General features: G+C 38.0%; 1 protein-coding gene and 3 pseudogenes across 2 annotated transcripts; 3 read left to right on the top strand and 1 right to left on the bottom strand.

The window, feature by feature from the left end:
- The first annotated feature begins 4,395 nt into the window (after nucleotides 1-4,395).
- On the top strand, nucleotides 4,396-4,992 carry LOC147517538 (protein FAR1-RELATED SEQUENCE 5 pseudogene; annotated as a pseudogene).
- Nucleotides 4,993-8,260: 3,268 nt separating this feature from the next.
- Nucleotides 8,261-8,695, bottom strand: LOC147517539 (17.3 kDa class II heat shock protein pseudogene; annotated as a pseudogene).
- Nucleotides 8,696-17,547: 8,852 nt separating this feature from the next.
- On the top strand, nucleotides 17,548-20,972 carry LOC147517540 (vesicle-associated protein 1-3-like). The gene is made up of 8 exons (XM_086589705.1): nucleotides 17,548-17,585; nucleotides 17,836-17,890; nucleotides 18,408-18,550; nucleotides 19,340-19,455; nucleotides 19,526-19,600; nucleotides 19,710-19,892; nucleotides 20,308-20,385; nucleotides 20,642-20,972. Exons 4-8 carry the CDS (start codon nucleotides 19,345-19,347, stop codon nucleotides 20,756-20,758), a joined length of 564 nt encoding a protein of 187 aa, XP_086445831.1. The 5' UTR covers nucleotides 17,548-17,585; nucleotides 17,836-17,890; nucleotides 18,408-18,550; nucleotides 19,340-19,344; the 3' UTR covers nucleotides 20,759-20,972.
- A 4-nt stretch (nucleotides 20,973-20,976) lies between these two features.
- LOC147517541 (pentatricopeptide repeat-containing protein At1g08070, chloroplastic pseudogene) lies at nucleotides 20,977-23,402 on the top strand (annotated as a pseudogene). The gene has a single exon (XR_015211466.1). The product of XR_015211466.1 is annotated as a pentatricopeptide repeat-containing protein At1g08070, chloroplastic pseudogene (transcript).
- The last annotated feature ends 242 nt before the right edge of the window (nucleotides 23,403-23,644 follow it).

Raw genomic sequence — 23,644 nt, forward strand, 5'->3', positions numbered from 1 at the left:
TTGAACTCTGTCAGAGTTTTGAACTCTTTCAGAGTTTAGAGTTTTGAACTCTGTCAGAGTTCGGTGAACTCTTTCAGAGTTCAGAGTTTTGAACTCTTTCTGAGTTCAGAGTTTTGAACTCTGTCAGAGTTCGGTGAACTCTGTTAGAGTTTTGAACTCTTTCAGAGTTCGGAGTTTTGAACTCTGTTAGAGTTCGGTGAACTCTGTCAGAGTTCGGTGAACTCTTTCAGAGTTCAGAGTTTTGAACTCTGTTATAAGAGATGAATGATTCAAAATAAATAAATCATTAAATCAAGCAATGAAGTTATGAACGGTGAACTCTATCAGAGTTTTGAACTCTGTTAGAGTTCGGTGAACTCTTTCAGAGTTCAGAGTTTTGAACTCTGTCAGAGTTCAAAGTTTTGAACTCTGTCAGAGTTCGGTGAACTCTTTCAGAGTTTTGAACTACTCTGTCAGAGTTTTGAACTCTGTCAGAGTTCAGAGTTAACAGAATTGGCTCATTTGAAATGAAGTGAGTTAGGAGCCACCCTCGAAATATGTATACTTTTTCCTCTTTGTCTCCAAATAAGTGGTTCCGCCTTTGCGAGCTACAACAAGCTTTTAGATGCATCCGCATTGTGCGCTTAGGTTTTAAGTTGTTCTTGGATCTCTCGGTTTAGCCCCGACTTTCTATATAAAATTGGAAAACTCAACTTTTATTGGTTTGTTGGACAAGTGAAGTAGGGAAGAACTCACTTTTATGGTTGTGCATGGGCTTTCTTTTTATTTAGTCGGATCGGGGACTTACGTGGAAATGTGTTTGAAGCTTGCGATGTTTTGGTTTTGAAAGACATTTGATTCTCTTGCGAAACCCGGAGGCCTCTCTTTATCTCTTTCGTTCTTTGCCATGAAGAGAGTGTGGAATACCCTCTTCTCTTTAGTTCACCTTAACAATCATTGTAAGAGACTGAATTTGTACAAAGTACCGACATATGACATCGATTGCATTGATTTTATCTTAAGTCTTCTAAGCCATATTTCCGTAGGCCTCCTCTAACACTAGGTTTAAAGCCCAAATGTTCACCAAACTCGTGTCAAAAATACTTTCATGAGTAACCCACCCGGACTAGGGTAATAGACTTGACCCCTGCTTGTAAAGGTTACTGCAGGGAAGATACTTTATGTGGTTGGTTTTCCTTCTTTTGACTATGTACTTTTACTATAGGCTAATGGAAGCCTTTTACTTGTGAAGTTTTACTTAGTACCTCGTGACTTTACTTCTTTAAAGTCTATATGAAAAAGGAGCCGTTGATACAAAATTGGGAAGTTGAAGTTAGAATATCTAATGTGAAGGCGCGAGGCTAATTCTTAAATACGTTTTAGAGATGAAGTTGCAAAGGAAAAGGTGATTTGGATAGTTATACAATCGAGAGGTGTCCAAGAAGAGATATCTTCAAATTTTCGAGTGATGACAAAAAATCAAATTTTGGATTTTGCTAAGTAACATGGACACTTTGTATATGACATATGGCCACTTCCATAGTTATTTATCTGTAAAGAGACACTTTTAAGGTCTTGAACCCAAGAGTTAGTTGTGTAACTAAAGAATAGAAATAGTTTTATTTTTAATTAGTCGTGTCCTTGTGTCCTAGTTCAAATAGGTCGTAGTTTTTCTTTTTATTGGTTTGTTAGACAAGTGTAGCTAAATGGATGTTTGTTTGTTTGGATTTTTGTTCTGTAGATGGAAAGAACTCGTGCAATAGGTGTGGTGATAACACTCATTCATCGAGAAAATGTTGTTGGTTGTCTACGCTTTGTTGCATTCGAAAATGTCGTGGAAGTAGGATCCCGAAACAAATCGAGCCAAATCCAATCTCTTGGGAAAAATTTTTGACTGTCAAGCGCTTTAGCGGAGACTTCCAATGGTTGGAAGACGCGAGAGCATCGCATTAGTACCTCTAGAGAATCTAAGATGCAGACAAATTGAATTAAGCGCTGGGTTCGAGAAAGGTTAACACAACAATGAAGAAAACGGAAAATGAAGGCAGAAAAAATCTTGAATTGCACCGAGTGTGGGAAGGATTTTGAATGGTTGGATACTTTGTTAGCTTGGTTAAGGAGCAACATTGAGTTGGCAGCGAGTTCAAGCTCTTCCACACTCACCTCTTCCTCGTCTTCAAAAAAAGATAAAAAAGTCAAAATTACACTTGAAATTGACGACGATGGTTTGTCGAAAGAATTCGAGTTTCATTGTAAAATTAGATGAGTGCGTGGTTGATTTCAAGTTCTTTGTATTGCGTTTTTTTGTGAACTTGTGGTGAATGTAATTATGCTGGTTAATTCATTTTGTGAACTTGCTGGTTAATCCATTTTGCTTATCTTGGTAACAACTTGTGGTTATGAACTTGTGGTGAACTTGTGCTTATCTACTGTAACTATGACTCTGATTTATTTGCTACAGAATCTTGTGTTGATGTAACAATGAATAAATTTGATTGGTAGTTTGTTCTAATAACAATGAATAAGTTTGATTGGTAGTTTGTTCTAATAGTTTCGTCGAGAAAAATAAAAACTAAATAAAAGTCGCACAGTTCCTACAACTTAAATAGTTTTGCTGTCATAAACATAAAGATAAACAAGTTCCTACAAGCTGTCAGAGAACAAGTACAAGCTGTCAGAGTATTGGTATTTCACAGAAACATACAAAAAAAACCGCAAGTAGAATAGAAAAAAGACAATGAGAACACCGACTAAAAAAGCACAAGCTAACATAACATAACACAAGTCTGTACTAGTTTTACACTCCGACAACTTGCGCATTTTAGTTTGTCATTGCTCAAATCCCAAACGACATGGCCACACCGTTTGGGACTAAATCCAAACGGTATGATCACACCGTTCAAGAGGGAAAAAAACAGACCACCATTTTTATCAAGCTCAAATCCCAAACGGCATGGCCACACCGTTTGGGACCTAGTGAAAACGGTGTGGCCGCACCGCTCAAGAGAAAAAAACAGATCCACGCCAAATCCCAAACGAAATTTCATAAAACAAAATTTTGCAAAGCAAAAACACCTAAATAAACAAAACATTACATCGAGAATTTCCTTATTTCTCTATTTCTCATTAATTTCTCTATTTTGAATTTCCTTATGCATTTTCTCGACTAGCCTTATTATACATTTACACTTGTGACTTGCTTAAATGGACAACAATTTGTTTGAGTTGTAGTTGCTACTATACTTTGTTCACAATGCCCTTGTTTCCACAATTTTGACATTTTTGTTATCAGATGGACGACTCAATATTGATTGATGAAGTCGGAGAGAAGGAAGAATACGGTTCAGGTGAGCTAATGTTTCAATTTTATTTTCGATTTCTACCAACGAATTCAATACTGTATTATTGTACCGTGTTAGTTTATTTGTTTTATTTTTGACGTGGACACATTTATTTGCGCATGCGAGTCTTTTGCGACACCTTCTCAAGCACCTTCGTGGGCATTTTCTTCCTCCGTTCAACCTCCGAGTTTGAAGTGGAAGTGGAAATTGTGAAGCCACCATGTTTGGGAATGTGTTTTGAAACTCTTGAGGCAAAAAACAATTCTATATAGCTTACGGAAAAAATCGTTTGGATTTAGTCCAATGAATTCAAGCTCAAAAAATCAGTTTCTCGTTCGATGAAGTTAGTAGTTGTCAAATGACTTGCTCGCGATTTGGGGTTTATAGAGATCGAGGAGGCAAAAATAAGAATGTGGATGGAACTGAGAAAGAAGTGAGAAAAAGAAACACAAATACAGTTAAATGTGGGTGCCTTGCTTCAATGAGGGTGACAAAGCAAAATAGTGGAATCTGGAAAGTGATGAAATTTAGTAGCGAGCACAATCACAACCTGGTTAGTCCGCCAAAAAGAATGCGTATGCCTGTTAATAGAAATATGCCCGCTGCAGCTAAAGGTGTTGATTGACTCATTTCGTGATGGTGGTGTACCTGTGAATAAAGTTGTTGATATACTTGACGGAGTACAAATTGGTTTTGATGATAGGGATTGTTGGAACCATTTGGGCCCCTCAAAAGAATACAAGAAACCGGTGAGAGGTGATGCTACCGCGGTGCTTCATTTTTCAAGAAAAAAGTATAGAGGATCCTAATTTCTTTTTTATGCAATACGATGGATCATGAAGCAAGGGCCATTAATTTTTTTCGGGTAGATGGTCGGTCGCGCATTACGGTTTTCAATATTTTGGTGACGTGGTTTTCTTTGATACCACATATCGGAAGAATGTATATGAAATGCCATTCGGCCCCATTTACGGGAGTTAACCACCATATGCAATCAATCCAATTGGGTTGTGCACTACTTTTGGATGAAACGAAAGATTCTTTTCAGTGGGTTTTTGAGACTTGGCTTGGAGCTATGGGCGGACGTGCCCCATCTGCAATTATCACAGATCAAGATAGAGCTATGACTCTAGCTATTGGTACGGTATTCCCTAATACTCGACACAGATTCTGCCTATGGCATATTATGAAGAAGTTCCCTGAAAAACTTCCAAATTATTATTATCGGAAGTCAAAATTCAAAAAAGAATTCAAACACTGTATTCGGCAAATATTTATTCCTGATGTGTTTGAAAGGAGGTGGGCAGAATTGATGTCTAGTTTTAAGTTGGAGGAGAATGAATGGCTTCAAGAGATGTACAAGATTCGACACAAATGGGCTCCAGTTTATCACTTGGATACTTTTTATGCCGGCACTTCGACTACCGGGCGTTCTAAAAGCATGAATTCTGTTTACAAGAACTTTTTCACATCTACGACAACTCTTAGAGAGTTTGTAGTGAAGAATGATAAGTGTTTGATGAGGATTGTTGAAAGAGAAAAAAAAGAGGATTATATTACTGAACACTCGAATCGGATTATAGGCAGTAATTCATTTCTCTTGAAGAGTGCAGCAAGTGTATACACAAGGAATGCTTATGATAGATTCAAGCAAGAATTGAAAGTTAGCTGAAACCGAGTATGTCCTGCATGATGATGAAAAAGGTACTGACGGCAACAGAACCTACACTTATAAGTCGCGAGTTACAGGTGACGAGCGTGAATGGAAGGTGAAGTTCAACCCAGCGACAAAAGAAGGTAATTGTGAATGCAAAACTTTTGAATTTCTGGGGATACCTTGTGGACACCTCATAAAGGTATTTCAGAGTCGTGATATTGAGATTCCCGAGCTCTTTATTCTTAAGAGGTGGATGAAAGGGGCAAATAAGTATAGAGCTGAGTATGACCGTGGACTGGTAAGTGGCCATGAGAACTCGAGGTAATCGAAATTACTCGACTTCAAATGGTTGCTAATCGGTTGGTTTATGAAGCTGCGAAACCGATTCACTTTTACCAATTAATGCTACAAAGACTGCAAGAACTGTCAGTGGAGCTCAAGAAACAGAAGGAAGTTGACCCTGGTGTTTCAGTTGTTAATTCATGCACTATTGCTGATAGTTCAGCACCGCCACTTGACCTATCCCAAGTTTTACTTTTGAATCCTAACATCTCTCAAACAAAAGGAAGAAAAAAAGTCGTGAAGATTTATAAGAAAACTAAGGACAGTGGTAGAATAAAAGGGGGTCTTGAACAAGCATGCGCAAAAGCCAAAGCAAAGACAGAGAGGAGATGTACATGTTGTAACAAAGTTGGTGTTAACCATGACAGACGAAATTGTCCTGAAAATCCAAACAAAAAGAAGGGCCCAAGTAAGTATAATATTGTTTCCTTAAGCTTAATTCGTAGTATCCTATCTTACACAATTGCCTTTAAAACTTAACGTTTTCCATTCTTTTTTATTTACAGTATTGGATGTAGAGTTAGAGGACAGAGACGACGACGATGAGGAGAACGAAGACGAGGATGGGGAGGAGAACGAAGACGAGGGCACAAATGATAACATTTCCCTTTATCCAGTTTTATCCTGCTCGTATGGAACCTAGCAAGGAGCGGTGGTGGGGCTGTTTGAGGACACGAATATCTACGCCATTCATGTCACCAACTTTATTTGGTGGGGCTGTCAGAGTTCTGGAATTGTGAAGAAGTTTTAGTGATTTGAGTTTTATTTGGGTTTTAGTTATTTGGGTGAATTGTCAGAGTTTTAGTTATCATAGTTTTAGTAAACTATTTATTCATTTTGGAACCAATCAGAAGTTTAGTAAATTATATGAACTTGATTATATGTCGAACTTGATTACCTTTCGGAAGTTTTACATGTCGGTTTGTGTAAATTATATGAACTTGAGTTTTAGTATAACAAATTTTAAACGTAATTATGCATGTAGTAATTATTGATGTGTACGATGATTGATTGGACCGAGAGACAAAATTTGAGGCTAAAACGACTGGCTAGGTAGTTCAGATTGCACACCAAACGGTGTGGCCACACCATTTGACTAGGTCCCAAACGGTGTGGCCATGCCGTTTGGGATTTGAACTTGGATAAAATGGTGGTGTCTGTGTTTTTTGCCTCTTGAATGGTGTGACCACACCGTTTGGACTTACTCCACCGTTTGGGATTTGAACTGGGTAAAAAATGGTGTTGTGTGGTTGTCCTTAGTCCCAAACGGTGTGGCCACACCGTTTGGCCTTAGTACAAAACGATGTGGCCACACCGTTTGTCCTTAGTCCCAAACGGTGTGGCCACACCGTTTGGCCTTAGTACAAAACGATGTGGCCACACCGTTTGGGATTTGAACCGGGTTAAAAAATGGTGTTGTCACCGTTGTCCTTAGTCCCAAAACGCGGTGTGGTCACACCGTTTGCCTTTAAACCAAAAAAATGTGGCCACACCGTTTGTCCTTAGTACCAAACGGTGTGGCCACACCGCTTGTCCTTAGTCCCAAAACGGTGTGGCCACACCGCTTTGGGGATTTAAACCGGGTTAAAAATGGTGTTGTCTGGTTGTCCTTAGTCCCAAACGGTGTGGCCACACCGTTTGGCCTTAGTACAAAACGATGTGGCCACACCGTTTGGGATTTGAACTGGGTTAAAAAATGGTGTTGTCTGGTTGTCCTTAGTCCCAAACGGTGTGGTCACACCGTTTGGCCTTTAAACTACAAAACGATGTGGCCACACCGTTTGTCCTTAGTACCAAAACGGTGTGGCCACACCGCTTTGTCTTAGTCCCAAACGGTGTGGCCACACCGTTTGGGATTTGAACTGGGTTAAAAAATGGTGTTGTCTGGTTGTCCTTAGTCCCAAACGGTGTGGTCACACCGTTTGGCCTTAGTACAAAACGATGTGGCCACACCGTTTGTCCTAAACCAAAACGGTGTGGCCACACCGTTTGTCCTTAGTACCAAACGGTGTGGCCACACCGTTTGGGATTTGAACTGGGTTAAAAAATGGTGTTGTCTGGTTGTCCTTAGTCCCAAACGGTGTGGCCACACCGTTTGGCCTTAGTACAAAACGATGTGGCCACACCGTTTATCCTTAGTCCCAAACGGTGTGGCCACACCGTTTGGCCTTAGTACAAAACGATGTGGCCACACCGTTTATCCTTAGTCCCAAACAGACTGAGTAAAAAATGGTGTTGTCTGTTTTGATGATTCGGTGTTTGAAAGAGGGAATGAAGAAATAGTTAGAAGAATCAGAAACGCTACAAGTGTCTGGAATTTTAAGTCGTCGAGCATTTCGTTTCAGTTTTTAGGAATCATCTCGAGTTTTATTACTTTTTGTGAAAAACCATGGGGTTATAGTCCGCCACTTTTAGCAAACGAATGAAGCGGGATATTGTCGTGGGCTAAGCAATAAATTCAAATGAAGCAATGCGCGTTTATCTGAGGAGACCAACAAAATGAAATGAAAAAAATTATTAGATCAGGCTCGGGTCAAGTTTCAGGCCCCTTTGCAAATCCATATACTTTTGTGCTATGATGAATCCATAGACTTATAGAGGCAATAATACACAACACAACATTTTGCACAGAACACAAACAAAAAAATAAAAGTGTAATCAATCAGGTCAGGCAAAAGAATAGTGTTTGTTTGTGTAATCAATCCTGACCACCTGAATAATAACCATACACCCTCTGAAAGTACTAATATGTTATCAAAATAGTTGATCTTTTATGCTTCACAATACCTATAGCGAAGCGTAACTACAGTTTACAATGAGACAAGTCAAAACAGAGAAAAGCATATTGCTTGTATGGACCTGCTTAACTGTGTAAAAGATCAGAGAAAGACTGATTGACTTCCAAGTTTGAACAAAGATTATTCTAAACAAACAGAAAAACAAAAGGCGCAAACTCATATTCTTAATAGTTCAAAGTTCAAACCGCACACAAGTTAATTCCAAGCCTTAAAAGCACATAAACAACATTCCTAAACAAACGAACTGGAACAAAGACACAGAAGATCTAAGCACATATCACTCATGAACCATAATATTCTAAGATCTAAGCAATCTTCACTTCAATAGTCTTGGGCTTCTTTGGCTGAGGTGGTGGAACCTTCTCAACAGTCACATTAAGCACACCATCTCGACAAACAGCAGAAATCTTCTCCGTATCCGCATTATCTGGCAATGCAAACTTCCTCATAAACTTCCCAATCCTCCTTTCCATCCTCAGATACTTAGTCCCTTGTTTCTCTTCTTCCCTCTTTCGCTCACCAGTGACCACAAGCACATTGTCTTCCTCCAACTGAACCTTGATATCACCACAAGCACATTGCCATTAGTATAACAGTTTGAAAGAGACAAACTTTTAGTTTCATGGGCTGATCAATGATTCCAGGGATACAGTACAACAGATATCAAGTTTACATGAGAAGGTGAATTATGTGGGTAATATTTGAAATTTTTAGTAGCATCCACTCTTTAATCAAAGAGTAATGGGAAAGAAGCAACTTCAATTCTCGAAGAAAATTGAGTAAACATGCCATTTGCATAACAGTTTAGAGTAGACAAACTAAGGCTTAAATGCGTGGCAGTGGGGCTTTTGTTGTCGTTCAGTGGGTAGAAGGTGAAATCCATCGCTTGGACTGATAGTCCAGAGCAATTTACCTTTAGATAACTGGATACTTGTATTAGTGAATTGGGAATCATACTTTGTGTAAGTATCCTTAGGGACTTCCTAAACCCCATGTTAGGGACTATCCCGTGCTGGTGGATCATGAAGGTATATCTAAACTTGCCTTGTTGTCCTAATCTGTTATACACTAGCACAATCCTTAAAGCTTTCCAGTTTCAAAGTCAACATGTGTGTGTGCTTTATTCCTGCAAAACTAACCTCTCCACTTGCTTCCTCATGTTCACCATTTCCATTTCCAACACTCATCCCAACACAAGATAAAAGGAGGTAAACTAAACCCTATGTTGAGTTTAACATACCTAAATCCTATGCTAACCACTAAACCCTAAACTAACCAAACTCAACATACCTAGTATAAGATGCTCATTCACGATATCGTCCGCCAATGAACTTGCACCGGGTCAAATTGTATGCCTCCATGAACTCGTTCTGTGCATCGTCTGGAATCGCAGTCCCACCCAATTGCAGGCCTTGATTGAGCAAGCGAGAAATTTCATCGACGACGGGGTGCTGTCAAAATTAAAACGAAAAACTACATTTACATTTATACATTTACATTTATAAAATACCAAAACAAAACAAAACAAAAATTAACGTTGTAAGATATTAACTCACCAGATTATGATATGGAAGACTCTGTAGGGAGTAGTGACTAAGATGATCAGGGTTTATCATTCTCATATGACTATTGTTTTCGTACCAACTCATGTATCTACTAACACACTCCCATGGATAAGACGGAATGGGTCCTCGTTGTTCAAGTTGAATCAAGTGATTCTGCCATTTACTCCAGTATGAAGATGCAATATTAAATTTCACATCATACCCGCGTCCGGAAGTAGTTCGCGTCGAGGTCTTTGGTCTTGGGGATCCGAGGGTACAAACTGCATATGACCCAACCGACGACAACCCTCAAACATTGTATCGCTTTCGACATTATCAAGAAAGCATATAAATCCCTCGAAAAATGCTATTTCATCCACCGCCGTGATAGCTCGGACTTGCACATAGGGATACCATTCAACCTGTCAAATAGCATATGATCGAGGAAATTAATCATTAACCACATACTAATAATATCAATTAATAAATAAAACTATTTACATACAAAAATGCTTACATCGGTACAAGTCATATTATCAATGGTGGCTCGGGTATGCTTCAATGCAAAATTTTGTTGTGCTAGCATAAAAGATCGAGTAATCGAGTACCTACGAGCACGGCACATGCTCAACTGATAGTCCTCATTTGGGTATGGCCTGAACACCGGGAAGTACTCATAAATCCATGCCTACATTAATATAGACACCCAGTTAATATTGTAATAGATAGATAAAATTGACATTGAAAAGAAAAACAAAAAAAAACTAATACCGTAGGAGAGTGAAATAGCCCGAAACACCCTTCACCTTGGCACTTGTGGCAGTCCCAAGACCACGTACAAGTAAGCCCGGTAAGGTCGCACCCCACGCCAGTAGTCTCGATCTCGCAAATTTCAAAGCGCCTCTCGGATAACAAACGGAACTGCGCAGCCGATGTCGGTGAAGGCGGTACATCCAAAGAAAAATAATGATAAGCTCTCACAAAAACTGCACCTCTTTTTGGGTTGACGCTTCTTCACAACAACCCCATTTTCATCACGTAAATCTTCATCGGTTACCTTCCCAGCAAACTGCTTCATCAAGAAATCCATCCTAACTTTGGAAGTGAACTTATTGGATTTCATCTCCGCATCTATCTTATCCATGGGTATGCCAAGATCTTTGTGGAGGAGTCTTTTTGTCTGTTCCAAGGTCAAATCAGTGTCCCCAGTCACTGCTTTGCCTCTGATCGGAACTCCTAAGAGTTGGGAAACATCGTCCAACGTGATTGTCATCTCGCCCCATGGCATATGAAACGTGTTGGTCTCTGGATGCCACCTCTCCACAAACGCAGACCAACACAGATCCTCGATGCCTCAGATACACCTAAGACCAGAGCACATAAGCCGGTTCTTTGAAGCTCCACGTGAAAAGTAGAACAGTTTGAACACTCTCCGAGGATATCCCATTGTACCAACTTGTTTAGGTGCCCATGGCACTTCAACACCCCTCGCTCCGCCTAAAACAACAAAAACTTAGTATTAATGTATGCACAAGTTTCGTAATACAAAATTTAAATACTAATAGACACTCAATGATAATATTACCTGCCCCTCCCAAACATCGCGAGCCAATGCGTGCCGTGATAGTCATACAACGGATGTGACACACAAGGGCCACCTCCATAAACACCTCTCTTGAACTCCAAGTCATTGTTAGACTTTCTCACAATATTCACGGAGGTGCAGTACATGGACTTCCTCGTCATCCTCCTCCTCCTCCTCCGCGTCCTCTTCCTCCTCGTCAGTCTCTTCTTCTGCATCATCAACACCCTCTTCTTCACTATCGGCATGACTTAGAACTACACTCTTCCCCCATGATCCATATTTACGCCATCGCCATCTCCATCGTCATCGCCATCGCCATCGCCATCTACATCTACATCTACATCTACATCTACATCTAAATCTAAATCTACATCTACATCTACATCTACATCACTAAGAAGAACTGCCCCTTTCTTCTCTTTTGATTTCCTAACTCTACACCACTTACAACATTACCGGATCATCCGCTTTCCGATCCCTCTACTTAACCGATGCCGAAGTGGTTGTTCTCCTTCCTCTCTTTTTCTCAGGCTCCTCATCGCGACCCGAACTACTACTCCCCCCACCTAACAACTTCTTAGCACCCGTGAAAACACTTTTTGCTGCATTCTTCACATTCAGATTCTTTGTTCGAGGCATTGCTACAAAATAAATAGGAGTTAAAAATAAGACATTCAACTAATTCAAATTGTTGCAATACCAACGTGAAAAAACAAAGAAAATAAATAAGGCGGTGTGCATGCCAATCTATATCTAAGTTCAAAACTCTGACAGAGTTCACCGAACTCTGAAAGAGTTCAAAACTCTTACATAGTTCACCGAACTCTGACAGAGTTCAAAACTCTGAACTCTGACAGAGTTCAAAACTCTGAACTCTGAAAGAGTTCAAAACTCTGAACTCTAAAAGAGTTCACCGAACTCTGACAGAGTTCAAAACTCTGAACTCTGACAGAGTTCAAAACTCTGATAGAGTTCACCGAACTCTTACAGAGTTCAAAACTCTGAAAGAGTTCAAAACTCTTACATAGTTCACCGAACTCTGACAGAGTTCAAAACTCTGAAAGAGTTCAAAACTCTTACATAGTTCACCGAACTCGACGGCGAGTTCAAAAACTCGAAAGAGTTCACCAACTCTAACAGAGTTCAAAACTCGACAGAGTTCAAAACTCAACTCGAAAAGAGTTCACCGAACTCCTCGACGAGTTCAAAACTCTGAACTCGACAGAGTTCAAAACTCGATAGAGTTCACGAACTCTTCTTTTTCTGAGTTCAAAAACTCGAAAGAGTTCACGAACTCGACAGAGTTCAAAACTCTGAAAGAGTTCACCGAACTCTAACAGAGTTCTGAACTCTGAACTCTGAAAGAGTTCACCGAACTCTGACAGAGTTCAAAACTCTGAACTCTGACAGAGTTCAAAACTCTGACAGAGTTCAAAACTCTGATAGAGTTCAAAACCAATTGGATTAATATTTAAAGTTTAATCATATCTGATGTATTACTAATGAGTAAGTAGAGGTTGTGGTTTCTAATCATATATGATGTAACTTTACCGGCTTTAAATAATATTAATCCAATTGGTGACATATTTATTGGATTGTATGAGTACAAGCTGGGTTGTCAGCTCAATTAATAGTTCCCTTTCATTCAACAATTTAGAGATCTAGATAATACTCACTAATGAGTAAGTAGAGGTTGTGGTTTCTAAATTTTTACACAACATCAATGAGACTAACTAAAGCTTGTCCTACAAAAAGAAGACTTCCATAATAATTCAAAGGCAATACTTGCTCAATATACACGGTCAAGTCAAAGCGGATGCATTTTTCATATCAAGATATCAAAACATTTACTTGCAAGGTCGAGCCAATGACCATCACATATAAGTTTTAACAACCAACATTTTACTTGTCTCCGGTAGTAATTTCGTGTCGATTGACATCATAAAGTCCGATTCATCGATGAACCAAAACCATCACATATAAGTTTTAACAACCAACATTTTACTTGTCTCGGTAGTAATTTCAAAGTGTCGATTGACATCATAAAGTCTGATTCATCGATGAACCAAAAACTTCATGTATCACATGAAAGATTGTGTTTAACATGAAAGTACACAAAAAAAAATTATCAAAATTAGAAACAAATTATTAAAAGAAAAAAAAAAATTCTTACTCGCTTCCTCGTGGTGGCTAATCGGATCAAGTGCTTATTGGGGCCCCCGCAAATTAAATTCAATTACGAAACCGTAAGAGTATAGTACTTGAGATCAACAAACTAAGTGTACAATAATAAGTTAGAACCACATGGCAACTCACGGAAGAGGAACAGCTACGGGTGCTGGACTGGGTGCAGAGGTAGGTGGAGCAGCTGCTTGTGTAGTTGGGGTAGGCTGTTTAAAGTCATGAAGAATGCTCCATGAGATGACATAAGAAACATAAAGGTTAATCATCACTACACACTAGCTTATCTCATTGCAAGGAAAAGAATACATAATCATAATCAGTCACACATAAATTCGTGAAGAAGAAATTTGTGAACTTTGTCAGTCAAGAACCATTAATACCAAATAAGATTAATACGAATTTGTGAACTGTCAGTCAAGAACCATTAATACGAATTTGTGGAGAATACACACAGGTTAATCATCACTACACATAAATACATAATCAGTCAAGAACTTTAAAATTTGAGATTACTCAATGAAAGTAATCTGCTTCCCCTTTAGGTCTTCTTTCATATATATGGAGTGACTTCCATTAGTGTTATCACAAACAGGAAAACAATTTAATATTTGAAATAGTGGTGAGCCCTAGAAGTGATCTATTAAATGCCTAAATCCAGTCAGGTTATTCACCACAAACTACAGATGAGATAACCACAACAAAGAACTTTAAAATCCATGTGTGTGCTCTGCTCTAAACTCGTATGACATAAGTACGTAACAAAAGAGAATAACACATAACTTATCTGAAAGATGAGTAGTAGTTCCAATAGTATCAACGAAAGGAAAATGATCGAGATGATATGGTGATGTGACACTTAGAGAAAATTAGTAACAGCTCCAGTTAGTGTATAGGTTGAAGAGTCTACAAGAGTAAGAGGTAGAAAAAAGATGAAATGGGCTCAGTTGGTAAAAGAAGCTCTGAAGATACTCAGGTTTAATGAAGGAACAAGACTGCATTAAACTTCTTCTGACCCGAAGAAAAGAAAATTGAAGTTAAGGCCTGGTTCCGTAAGGAATTGAAATACAAGCGGAAAACACCACGAGTTTGACATGCGCCAAAAACCTACCAACTCTTCCGATGTACTATGTTAGTTCAGAGTTCAAACCGAACGGTCCAATTCTATAAACCACAAAACAAGCTCTACATCACCTATTCTAAAACCTAAAGCACATATCAAGCAAAGAAATGTTAGATGTAAAACTGTGTGCATATGTACCCGAGTATCCGGAAAAACAAATAGACACTTCAAAAAAGGGTAATTTTGTAGGAATTGAACCTGAAATTCCATTAAGACACTAAAGTAGTGAAGTAATCTGCTTCCCCTCTAGGTTGGAAGATCAGTTAGGAAAAGTCCATTTCTAACAAGAAACATTGAAATATGGATTGACTCCCATCGGTGCCATCACACATAAGAAACCATTTTAATATATGAAACATTAGTGAGTATTACAAGTGGTTCATTATATGCCTTAATCCAGTTGGTTATCCATCACAAACTACAGATGAGAAAACCACAACAGAGAACTTAACAATCCACCTAACAATAACTTTTTGTTGCTGCAGTAGTCCGATAATTCCACAATATATGTTCAACAGAGAAACTTGCAGGATCCGCAAAGAAAAGATATCCAAATGGTACAGGTATTATATAAGCAAACAAACTTAAACAGGATATTTTAAACTTAATACCAAATAAGATTAAGTTGAGAGAATAGTTATACCTAATTTCTTCTTCAAATGAATCTCTTGATAGATTTGTTTTCACTTTCTCCTTTATAGATTTTGGAGAGAGATCGGTGAAATTGGAGGAGATTTTGTTTTTCACAACGATGAACTAATTGGAGAAGAAGGTAAACATTTCGTGTTTATGTCTGATTTCGTGTTTTTTGTTTTCAAAATTCGTGTTTTGGTTTCGTGTTTTGGTTCAAAATTCGTGTTTATGTCTGATTTCGTGTTTTTTTGGAGAAGAAGGTAAACATTTCAAAATTTTGGTTTCAAAATTTTTGTTTTCAAAATTCCGGAAATTTTGGTTTTTCTGGAATTTCGTTTTTCAAAATTTCGAATTTCGTTGGCGTAGGATCACTTGGGTTGATGGGGAGATGAAAGGTGTGGATCGGTTTGTGTCCACAATGTGGCTACAAAGATACTGTGGTCAGTATCCTAACCCTATATATATATATATATATATATATATATATATATTTTTTTTTTTTTTTTTTTTTTTTTTTTATTATTTTTTTTTTTCATTTAGAGAAATTCATTAAGCAACTCGAGATGTAAATTGAACATCCAATCGAAACCATTATAAAACACTAATAAAAATTAATGTGATTACAAATAAATACCGAATTACAACTAAGTCATAAATGATAAACAACTCAGAGATATAAAATCATACCTTTCTTCTTCTTCCAAAAAGTAACTCGCTTTTATCATAGCTATGAAAACTCTTCGTCAACAACTCCATGCCGAAGTTGAATGAGATTGAATTTGAAGTTTTAATAAGAAGATAGATTTACCATCGGAAAAACACTTCTTCGATGCACCCAAAAGGTCCAAGTATTAAAGTCAAGTTCCTATTCTTGAATGCATAGTTTTTGAAAAATCCAAACAAAAACGCACAATTCTACTGGCATCTCAATTAAGGATCAAAATATCGAATTCGGTGAATATATCGGTGTACCAAAAAACCGATATATATCTGATATATCCAGTTTTTTTGTGACTAGTCAAAATTTTGTTTTGTATGTCGATATATCAGAAATATTATCGATTATATCGGAAATATCGACAATATATTGGTCAAAATCAACAATATCAGTTAAAGTCAACAATTTATATCGGATATATCGGTCGATATATATTGGAAAAAAAAGGATTCAATATTCAGTGGATATATATCCGATATATCGATATCGGTGTAAAAAAAACGATATATCGGATATATTTTGTTCCTTGATCTCAATCTCAAGCAAGACAATTTATTTGGAGTAGCATGTGATATTCTTGACTTAGTTTGCATTCAAACGTCTAACCATGTGGCAAGTGTTTGTTCTTGCTCTCACCTCCCATTTATGCAGTGCTATTTTCAATGATCCGATCATGAGATATTAATGTAGGTAGGAAGGGGAGGGGCAATAAATCATAAAACCATATAATTATATAGTGAAACTGTGAAAGATTTAACAAAATTGATATTCATCCAGCAGTCCCATGTGACCTCACTAGACAATTTACATTCCAATATATTTAAGTTCAAAGTTTGGTAAAATCTCCTAATAATAATTGATTCGCGTCTTTTCAAAGCCGAGCCGAGCCGAGTCGTGAAAAAGATCGGGTACAACTTCCCACCCAATTTAAGAAACAAACCTTTTTTTCTATATATAAACTCAATTCCTTCTTTAGTAAGATCATTTCCTGTCTTGAATTAAATGATCGTTTTCTTTTAATGAATTTTATAATATTTGCTGAAATTTGATTTAGTTTTGATCCTTTGATGTTAGATTGTTGAGTTTGGAATCAGTTTCTTTTGGAAATTCAACCTAGTGAACTTAACTTCGTATGTATGCAGTTTCATTCCATTGTTCAAAATATTAGATAATCAAATTAATTGAACTTCTTACGTAGTAGTTTCTTTTAAATTGGATAAATACTGTTTGATCAGAATATTATGTGATTAAGTTTATTTGGCTACCGATAAAGATATCAGATTGGTCCCACTACACCTTTTGCATTTACTTGCACCTGAACTACTACGGTCATCTATTTGGTCAATCAGTCAGATTAGCTTCTTGGTCTAGTCATCTAGTGGTTGTTGAGCTCTCACTGATCATTTGTGTCCCAATTTAGTAGGAAGTAGCTAAATAGCCATTGCATCTCTACAAATCTACAATGGCTATTTTTCTAGTGTACAGTGCACATATTGACATATACAAACATGACATGATTACACAAGTGAAACAGAGGTCATCCACATAATAATAAGCTCTTTTTTGCTTTCTTATTAATTTCCTGTTATATATAGCAAAGTGCTCTATAGTGAGTCCTAATAATCAAAGTCCAAAATAAGAGCCGACCTTTATAATCTGCCTGTACTTGTTAGTTTTAGAGCCGGTTAGCTCTTCCATTTGATCACTCTCTGTTTAGGGGATTTTTTAAGTTGTACTTGTTTAATGGTTACAAAAACCTTTTTTTGTTTTTCCTATCTCGATCTTTTGAGTGACAGTGTTGTTCTTGCAGATAGCAAGACATGTGAAATATAAGAATACAATTCTAAGCTTTTTTGTCTTTGTTTTATGTTTTATGCTTTTTCAAAATCTAGAGAGCTCATAGAACTAACAATTGATTACTTATGATATTGTAGTTGAGCTGAAGAAGCGAATTTTGTCTACAGTTAGCCTTGTCAACAACACTGATCAGTATGTCGCTTTCAAGGTGCAACTAATTAACATTTATTTTGTTGCCAGGCCAGTAGCTTTTTTTTGTATGTTTTATTTCCTCTTTTTTTATCGTTTTCCTTATTATTGGTATTATTATTTTGGTTTAAATTTTCATTCATTTAGTTAAGGTGACTGTCCTTCAGTTAATGATCTTCAAGCTTTAGTTGCTCATTACTTCATCCCAATTGCTTGGAAGTGGTGTTTGGCTTATGGATTAAGTTTCTCTAATTTTGTAATGGTTGAAAACAGTCTATGCAATTAACCATTGCTTAAGTTTGTCAACTGAAAATATGCTTATAAAAGCTATTTTACTTTCTTTTACTTTGACACATTGATTTTGCATTTATGCGTTGGTCTATTCCAGAATCCCAATCTTTAAAGAAAACATGTATTTGCCAGATCAACAATTCTAGGCTACACATACAAAACCTTTGACACATCTCTACCATATAACATACTTTGCTCATCAGCAATGTGCTTCATTTTTGTTTTGTAGATACAAATCTCAGTACAACAGTGAGCAGTTTGAACTGAACCTCGTATTGGCACTTTGGCAGGTTAAAACTACTTCTCCAAACAAATATTATGTGCGACCAAACGTCAGCGTTGTTCGACCAAAGTCCACGTGTGACCTCACAAGTGTGCATCTGACTTCATCTTGTCATAAACGATAACTTGTAGTGTTAATTTCATGATCTAAATGAACAGATTGAGCACTTGGTCACTGTTGCCTTTGTGTATATATTGTATCATCTTGTGTAGGTTTGACATTGGTAAATTACTGAATTTTTCGTCAGAGATTAACTGTTAGCCCTCATAGCCTTTTAGCACTTAAATATATATCTCAGAGGGACAATTAATGGAACATATTTTAGCCATATCTCCCTAATACAAAAGCATACATGAGCTGTAGCTAGAATAGAAAAAGATCTGGAATCAGTTGTCAGAGAAGTGGTTTGAAATGGAACTACATTCTATGTTGACTATGACCCCTCCTTTTATTTTTTGAGTTTTATGCTCCAACTCCAGCGCGTTTTAAGTAATGAGTGTTTCAAGCATAGCATTTTTTATGGAGACTTCAGACTAGTTGGAATGGCATTCAGTTTAGAGGTGAGGGATCAGTGAAGATAAAACATAAAGAAATTTGGGTGGGAATGGTCTATGATGCATGTATGTGGATGCCACTAACGTTTGAGGTGAGAAATGTTAAGTATGTTGAATTACTAGAATACTAGGTCCTAAATAGTTTGGTTAGCCTTTTCATATGATGAATCCTTCACTGCGCTGGGGACGTGTAAGATCCTAGAGCTATAGGAGATGGTGGGTGTCATTTTTTAACGCTCACCTATTTTTTTTCTACATTTACTCAGTACTTATGTTTATTCTCTTCATAGAATTCTAACACTGTGCTACTTGGGGTCAATGTAGTTATTATGGAAGCTCAGTGGGTATCTCCACTAGGTATGAAATGCAAAGATAAGTTCTTAATCCAAAGCACAATAGTCTTCTCCGGGACAAAAGAGGAGGAAATCACCAGTAGATTGGTGAGTATGAAAAGTTCTCAGGTTTTGGTTTGTTTCGTTGCTCTTACTGTTTTCACATTTTGTTTAACAGTTCACGAAAGATAATGGAAGATACATCGAAGAGAGCAAATTGAGAGTCGTTCTCCTCAGTCGATCCCATTCTCCAGTATAACTAATATTCCGTGTCATGTTCATTTTGTAATTTATATTTTTAGAGTACTTATATCTCATATAGGAAATCGTTGTATAGAAGTTGGTATTTTTCCTTTTGGTAGGTTGCTATGGACATGAAAGTACTCAAGGATGTGCAGGAGTTGAAACAGGATGTCGAAGAGTTGAACATAACTAAGGATGTGGGTGATGGGAGAGTAGCTAAGGCTGAGGGGGAATCCAAGCTTGCCAGGGATATTGAGGAGTTAAAGCTTAAGCTAAGAAAAGTGGAGGCGAAGCTAAATGAGGTTGGTCAGTCATCTGCAGTAACATCTCATTTCCAAGCAAACTTAATGGGTGGCCTGAATTGGTTGGAGAGGTTGAATATGAAATTTGCATGCAATTCTGTTTCAAAGAACAAAGTGGATTTATCCCTCAAAATTTGCAGTTACAATATGAGAAACCATCTCAGTCAATATATGCATTAAGTATATCACCTATAGGAATCTCGACACTATCTTAAATGCCTTTTTCTGTTCTGATTGATTGTTGAAAGTGATTACTCCAAGGTATTTTCTATTTCTGATAGGCCTACCTTTTCATCTAAAAGGTGAGGAATATGTTAAATGGGCAAACCGCCTCCATATTTTATCTCTATATATGCTGTGTTGCGCATATTGTTGCAGAGTATTGGTCCCTATTGAACGTGGGTTACATTTGCAGGATGAAAGTATAATTACGAGGCTAAGAGAAGACAGGCACATAGCTGCTACAGAAAGTCAGAAGTTAATACCAGAACCAGTAAGTCAACTTCTAAATATCGTAGAATATGGTATTCATAAGAAATGAGTTAGAAGTACGATTGCTTTTCCATGTTCATTGATGGCCTTATGCTCTTCTATCGGAGGAAAAAAAAAATGATATTAAACTGAATAGTCTGAAATGTTTCATATCAAACTATTGCATCCGGTGTTTTGTTTTATCTATATAATTTTTATTTTTTTCTGCAAGTAGAAATGGAATACTTTGTGATTACGTATTGCCTTTCCCATTGCAGGCAATATTGGAAACACAGATTGGTCAAAAAGAAATTCAAGTGGATTTCCTCTTTCTGTTTGTTTGTGTGATGGCCCTCATTAGTCTGGAACTTGGATTCCAATTATTAGGCTCTTAGAAAGAACCCTGCTAGAAACAACTCATATCTGTAACTAGTTGATGGCTCTGACCATTGTTTGTATTCAAAATGAGAACTTTGGTCATCTCAAGGCTGTTTCTCTGTCTGATATTTTTCACACAATCCTCTTTAAGCATCATCTTTGGGGAAAGCATTCTTTGTACATATTGTAAATGATAATCAAATTGATAATGAATTTCTTGGATACCCAAAAGGTATAGGGGCATATTTGGCATTTCATACTCTTTTCTGTTATCTGTTACAAGTGAAATGAAGGCACTTCTTTTCCCTCCAAAGTGGATAAAAGAAAATCAATGAATTCAATGAGAAATTTGGGTTTAGATCCAATTGGAAATTCTCCCCAATTTGTTCCAAGAACTAAAGACCAACGGTACTTGTCTCTCTTGTTGCAAAGAGTTCCTATCCTCAAATTACACCAGCTCAAGCAAATCCAAGCTCAGCTTTTCCACAAATCAATTGACCAAGACAACATTCTCATTACAAGAATGATCTCAATATGCTCTGCTTCAGGTATAATGAACTGTGCATCCCGTCTCTTCAACCATGTCCAAGAACCAGACCTTATCCTTTGGAACTCCATGCTTAAGGGTTACACTAGAAACAATCTCTTTGAGGAAGCTATCTTTTTGTATGCTCAGTTGTTGCAGAAAGGCTTCTTCCCAGACCAATTCACTTTCCCCTGTATCCTCAAAGCCTGTGCAGCGATAACCAGCACCGGCCTTGGACAGCAGATTCATGCCTCTTTGGTGAAAAGTAAGGGTGTTTCTGATAACGTGTTTGTTCTCAATTCGCTCTTGGACATGTATTTCAAATGCCGTCGGGATGAAGCAGCGATGCTTGTTTTTCAGCAAATGGTGGAACCAGATTCAACTTCTTGGAATATAATGGTTTCTGGACTTTTGAGTGCTGGCAATTTGGAGGCAGCGGGAAAGCTTTTCAATGAAATGCCACATAGGGATGTTGTTTCTTGGAATACAATGGTAAGTGCTTATGCGAAATCTGGAGACATAGAAAATGCTAGAAAATTGTTCAAGGAGATGCCAAATAGAAATGTAGTTTCATGGAATGCTTTGCTTGCTGGATTATCTCAAAATGGACAGTATGATGAGGCCTTATCTGTTTTCTCACAAATGTTGACGTCTGGAATCAAACCTGACAATGCCACGATACTCTCAGTTGTATCATCCGTGAGTGCAGCCAGCTTAGAAGAGGAACGTTTTATTGAACATATCATTATTCTTGCAAAATCAGCGGAGTCTGTTTCTGTTTCAAAAGCTATGCTTAAAATGTACTCAAAGCTCGGGAGAGTGGACCAAGCTAGGAAACTCTTTGATGAGATTCCAGAGAAAGATCTTGCGACATGGAATTCTATGATTGTGGGGTATTCCCAGAACCAAAGACCAGCCGAAGCCATTGAATTATTTCAACATATGCAATCAGAGTGCAAGTGCAAGATTGGGATCAAACCGGATGGGATTACCATGGTCAGTTTGATTGATGCATGCTCCCAGCTGGGCACATTGGGTCTTGGGGAATGGCTACATGCTTACATTGAGAAGAATAGAATTGAGTTGGATGTATTTTTGGTAACTGCTCTTATTGACATGTATGCTAAATGTGGAGATCTGGGTCGTTCAGGGCATCTCTTCCTAGGTATGCCTAGAAGGGACTTAGCAACATGGAATGCAATGATCAAAGGACTGTCCATACATGGACAAGGTAAGGAAGCTCTAGAAATTTTTTTCCAGATGAAAAGGAATGGGGTGACACCAAACGATATTACCTTCATAGGCTTGCTTAGTGCGTGTAACCATGGTGGCTTGACAGCAGAGGGCTTGAAGTTGTTTGATGCGATGGAAAGTGAATATGCAATTGTTCCAAAAATTGAACATTATGGCTGCGTTGTTGATCTACTGAGTCGTGCTGGACGATTAACGGACGCGTATGAGTTTGTAAAACATATGCCCATTGAGCCTGACAGGGCTGTTTGGGGGGCATTGCTCAGTGCTTGTCGTTTTTATCAAAATGTTGAACTGGCTGAAATAGTTGCTTGCAAGCTTGTTGAGTTGGATCCACGACATGATGGAAATTATGTGCTCCTATCAAACGTTTATGCATCTGCAGGAAAGTGGAGGGATGTTGCAAGGGTCAGAGCATGCATGAAAGCACAACATGTGCAGAAGGCACCAGGCTGTAGTTCAGTTGTAATTGAGGGTGTTGTTCACGAGTTCACATCAGGGGACAAGTCTCATCCGAGTATTGAAGTGATCTACAATGCTTGGGATGAGCTTGTTAAGCGTATGAAGCACATGGGATATGAACCAGACACAGGTGTTTCACTGAGGAACATGGATGAAGAGGAGAGTGAACAAGCTTTATACCGTCAGTGAGAAGTTGGCATTAACATATGCACTGATTAGTTCAGAACCTGAATCACCAGTCAGGATTGTGAAAAACTTGAGGATCTGTGGTGATTGTCATATGGAGTTGGTATCTGAACTTGAAAGGAGAGATATTACTGTGAGAGACTGCATTCGTTTCCACCATTTCAAGGCAGGCTTATGTTCTTGCGGTGGATATTGGTGAGACCGAAAAGACAATTCATGTAAGATGAAACACTAAAGAATTAGAGAAAGAATTAAAAGTATCTACTAGGAGACTCTTGGGCGGGCATTTTTTTGGCACAGGCAGAATTGTTGTTTGGAGTCGGTGTCAGTTTTGTTCATATGATGATTTGAACAAAGAACAGTGGCAGACTGGCGGTACATCGAGCTGTCTCTGTATGGTCCTCTCGACGACTTTCCCCTCTATTCCACCAGGGTCGCGGTTGTGGACGATACTCTACATTGGTGTTTCGTGGATGTA

Source organism: Coptis chinensis, chromosome 2 (assembly GCF_015680905.1).
Source record: "Coptis chinensis isolate HL-2020 chromosome 2, ASM1568090v1, whole genome shotgun sequence".
Classification (NCBI taxonomy): domain Eukaryota; kingdom Viridiplantae; phylum Streptophyta; class Magnoliopsida; order Ranunculales; family Ranunculaceae; genus Coptis; species Coptis chinensis.

Coding starts and splice junctions, on each gene's coding strand:
- LOC147517540 (XM_086589705.1), top strand. CDS start 19,345: ATGGAAGCTCAGTGGGTATCTCCACTAGGTATGAAATGCAAAGATAAG. Junction 19,456..19,525: donor AGGAAATCACCAGTAGATTG/GTGAGTATGAAA, acceptor TTTGTTTAACAG/TTCACGAAAGATAATGGAAG. Junction 20,386..20,641: donor AGAAGTTAATACCAGAACCA/GTAAGTCAACTT, acceptor TTCCCATTGCAG/GCAATATTGGAAACACAGAT.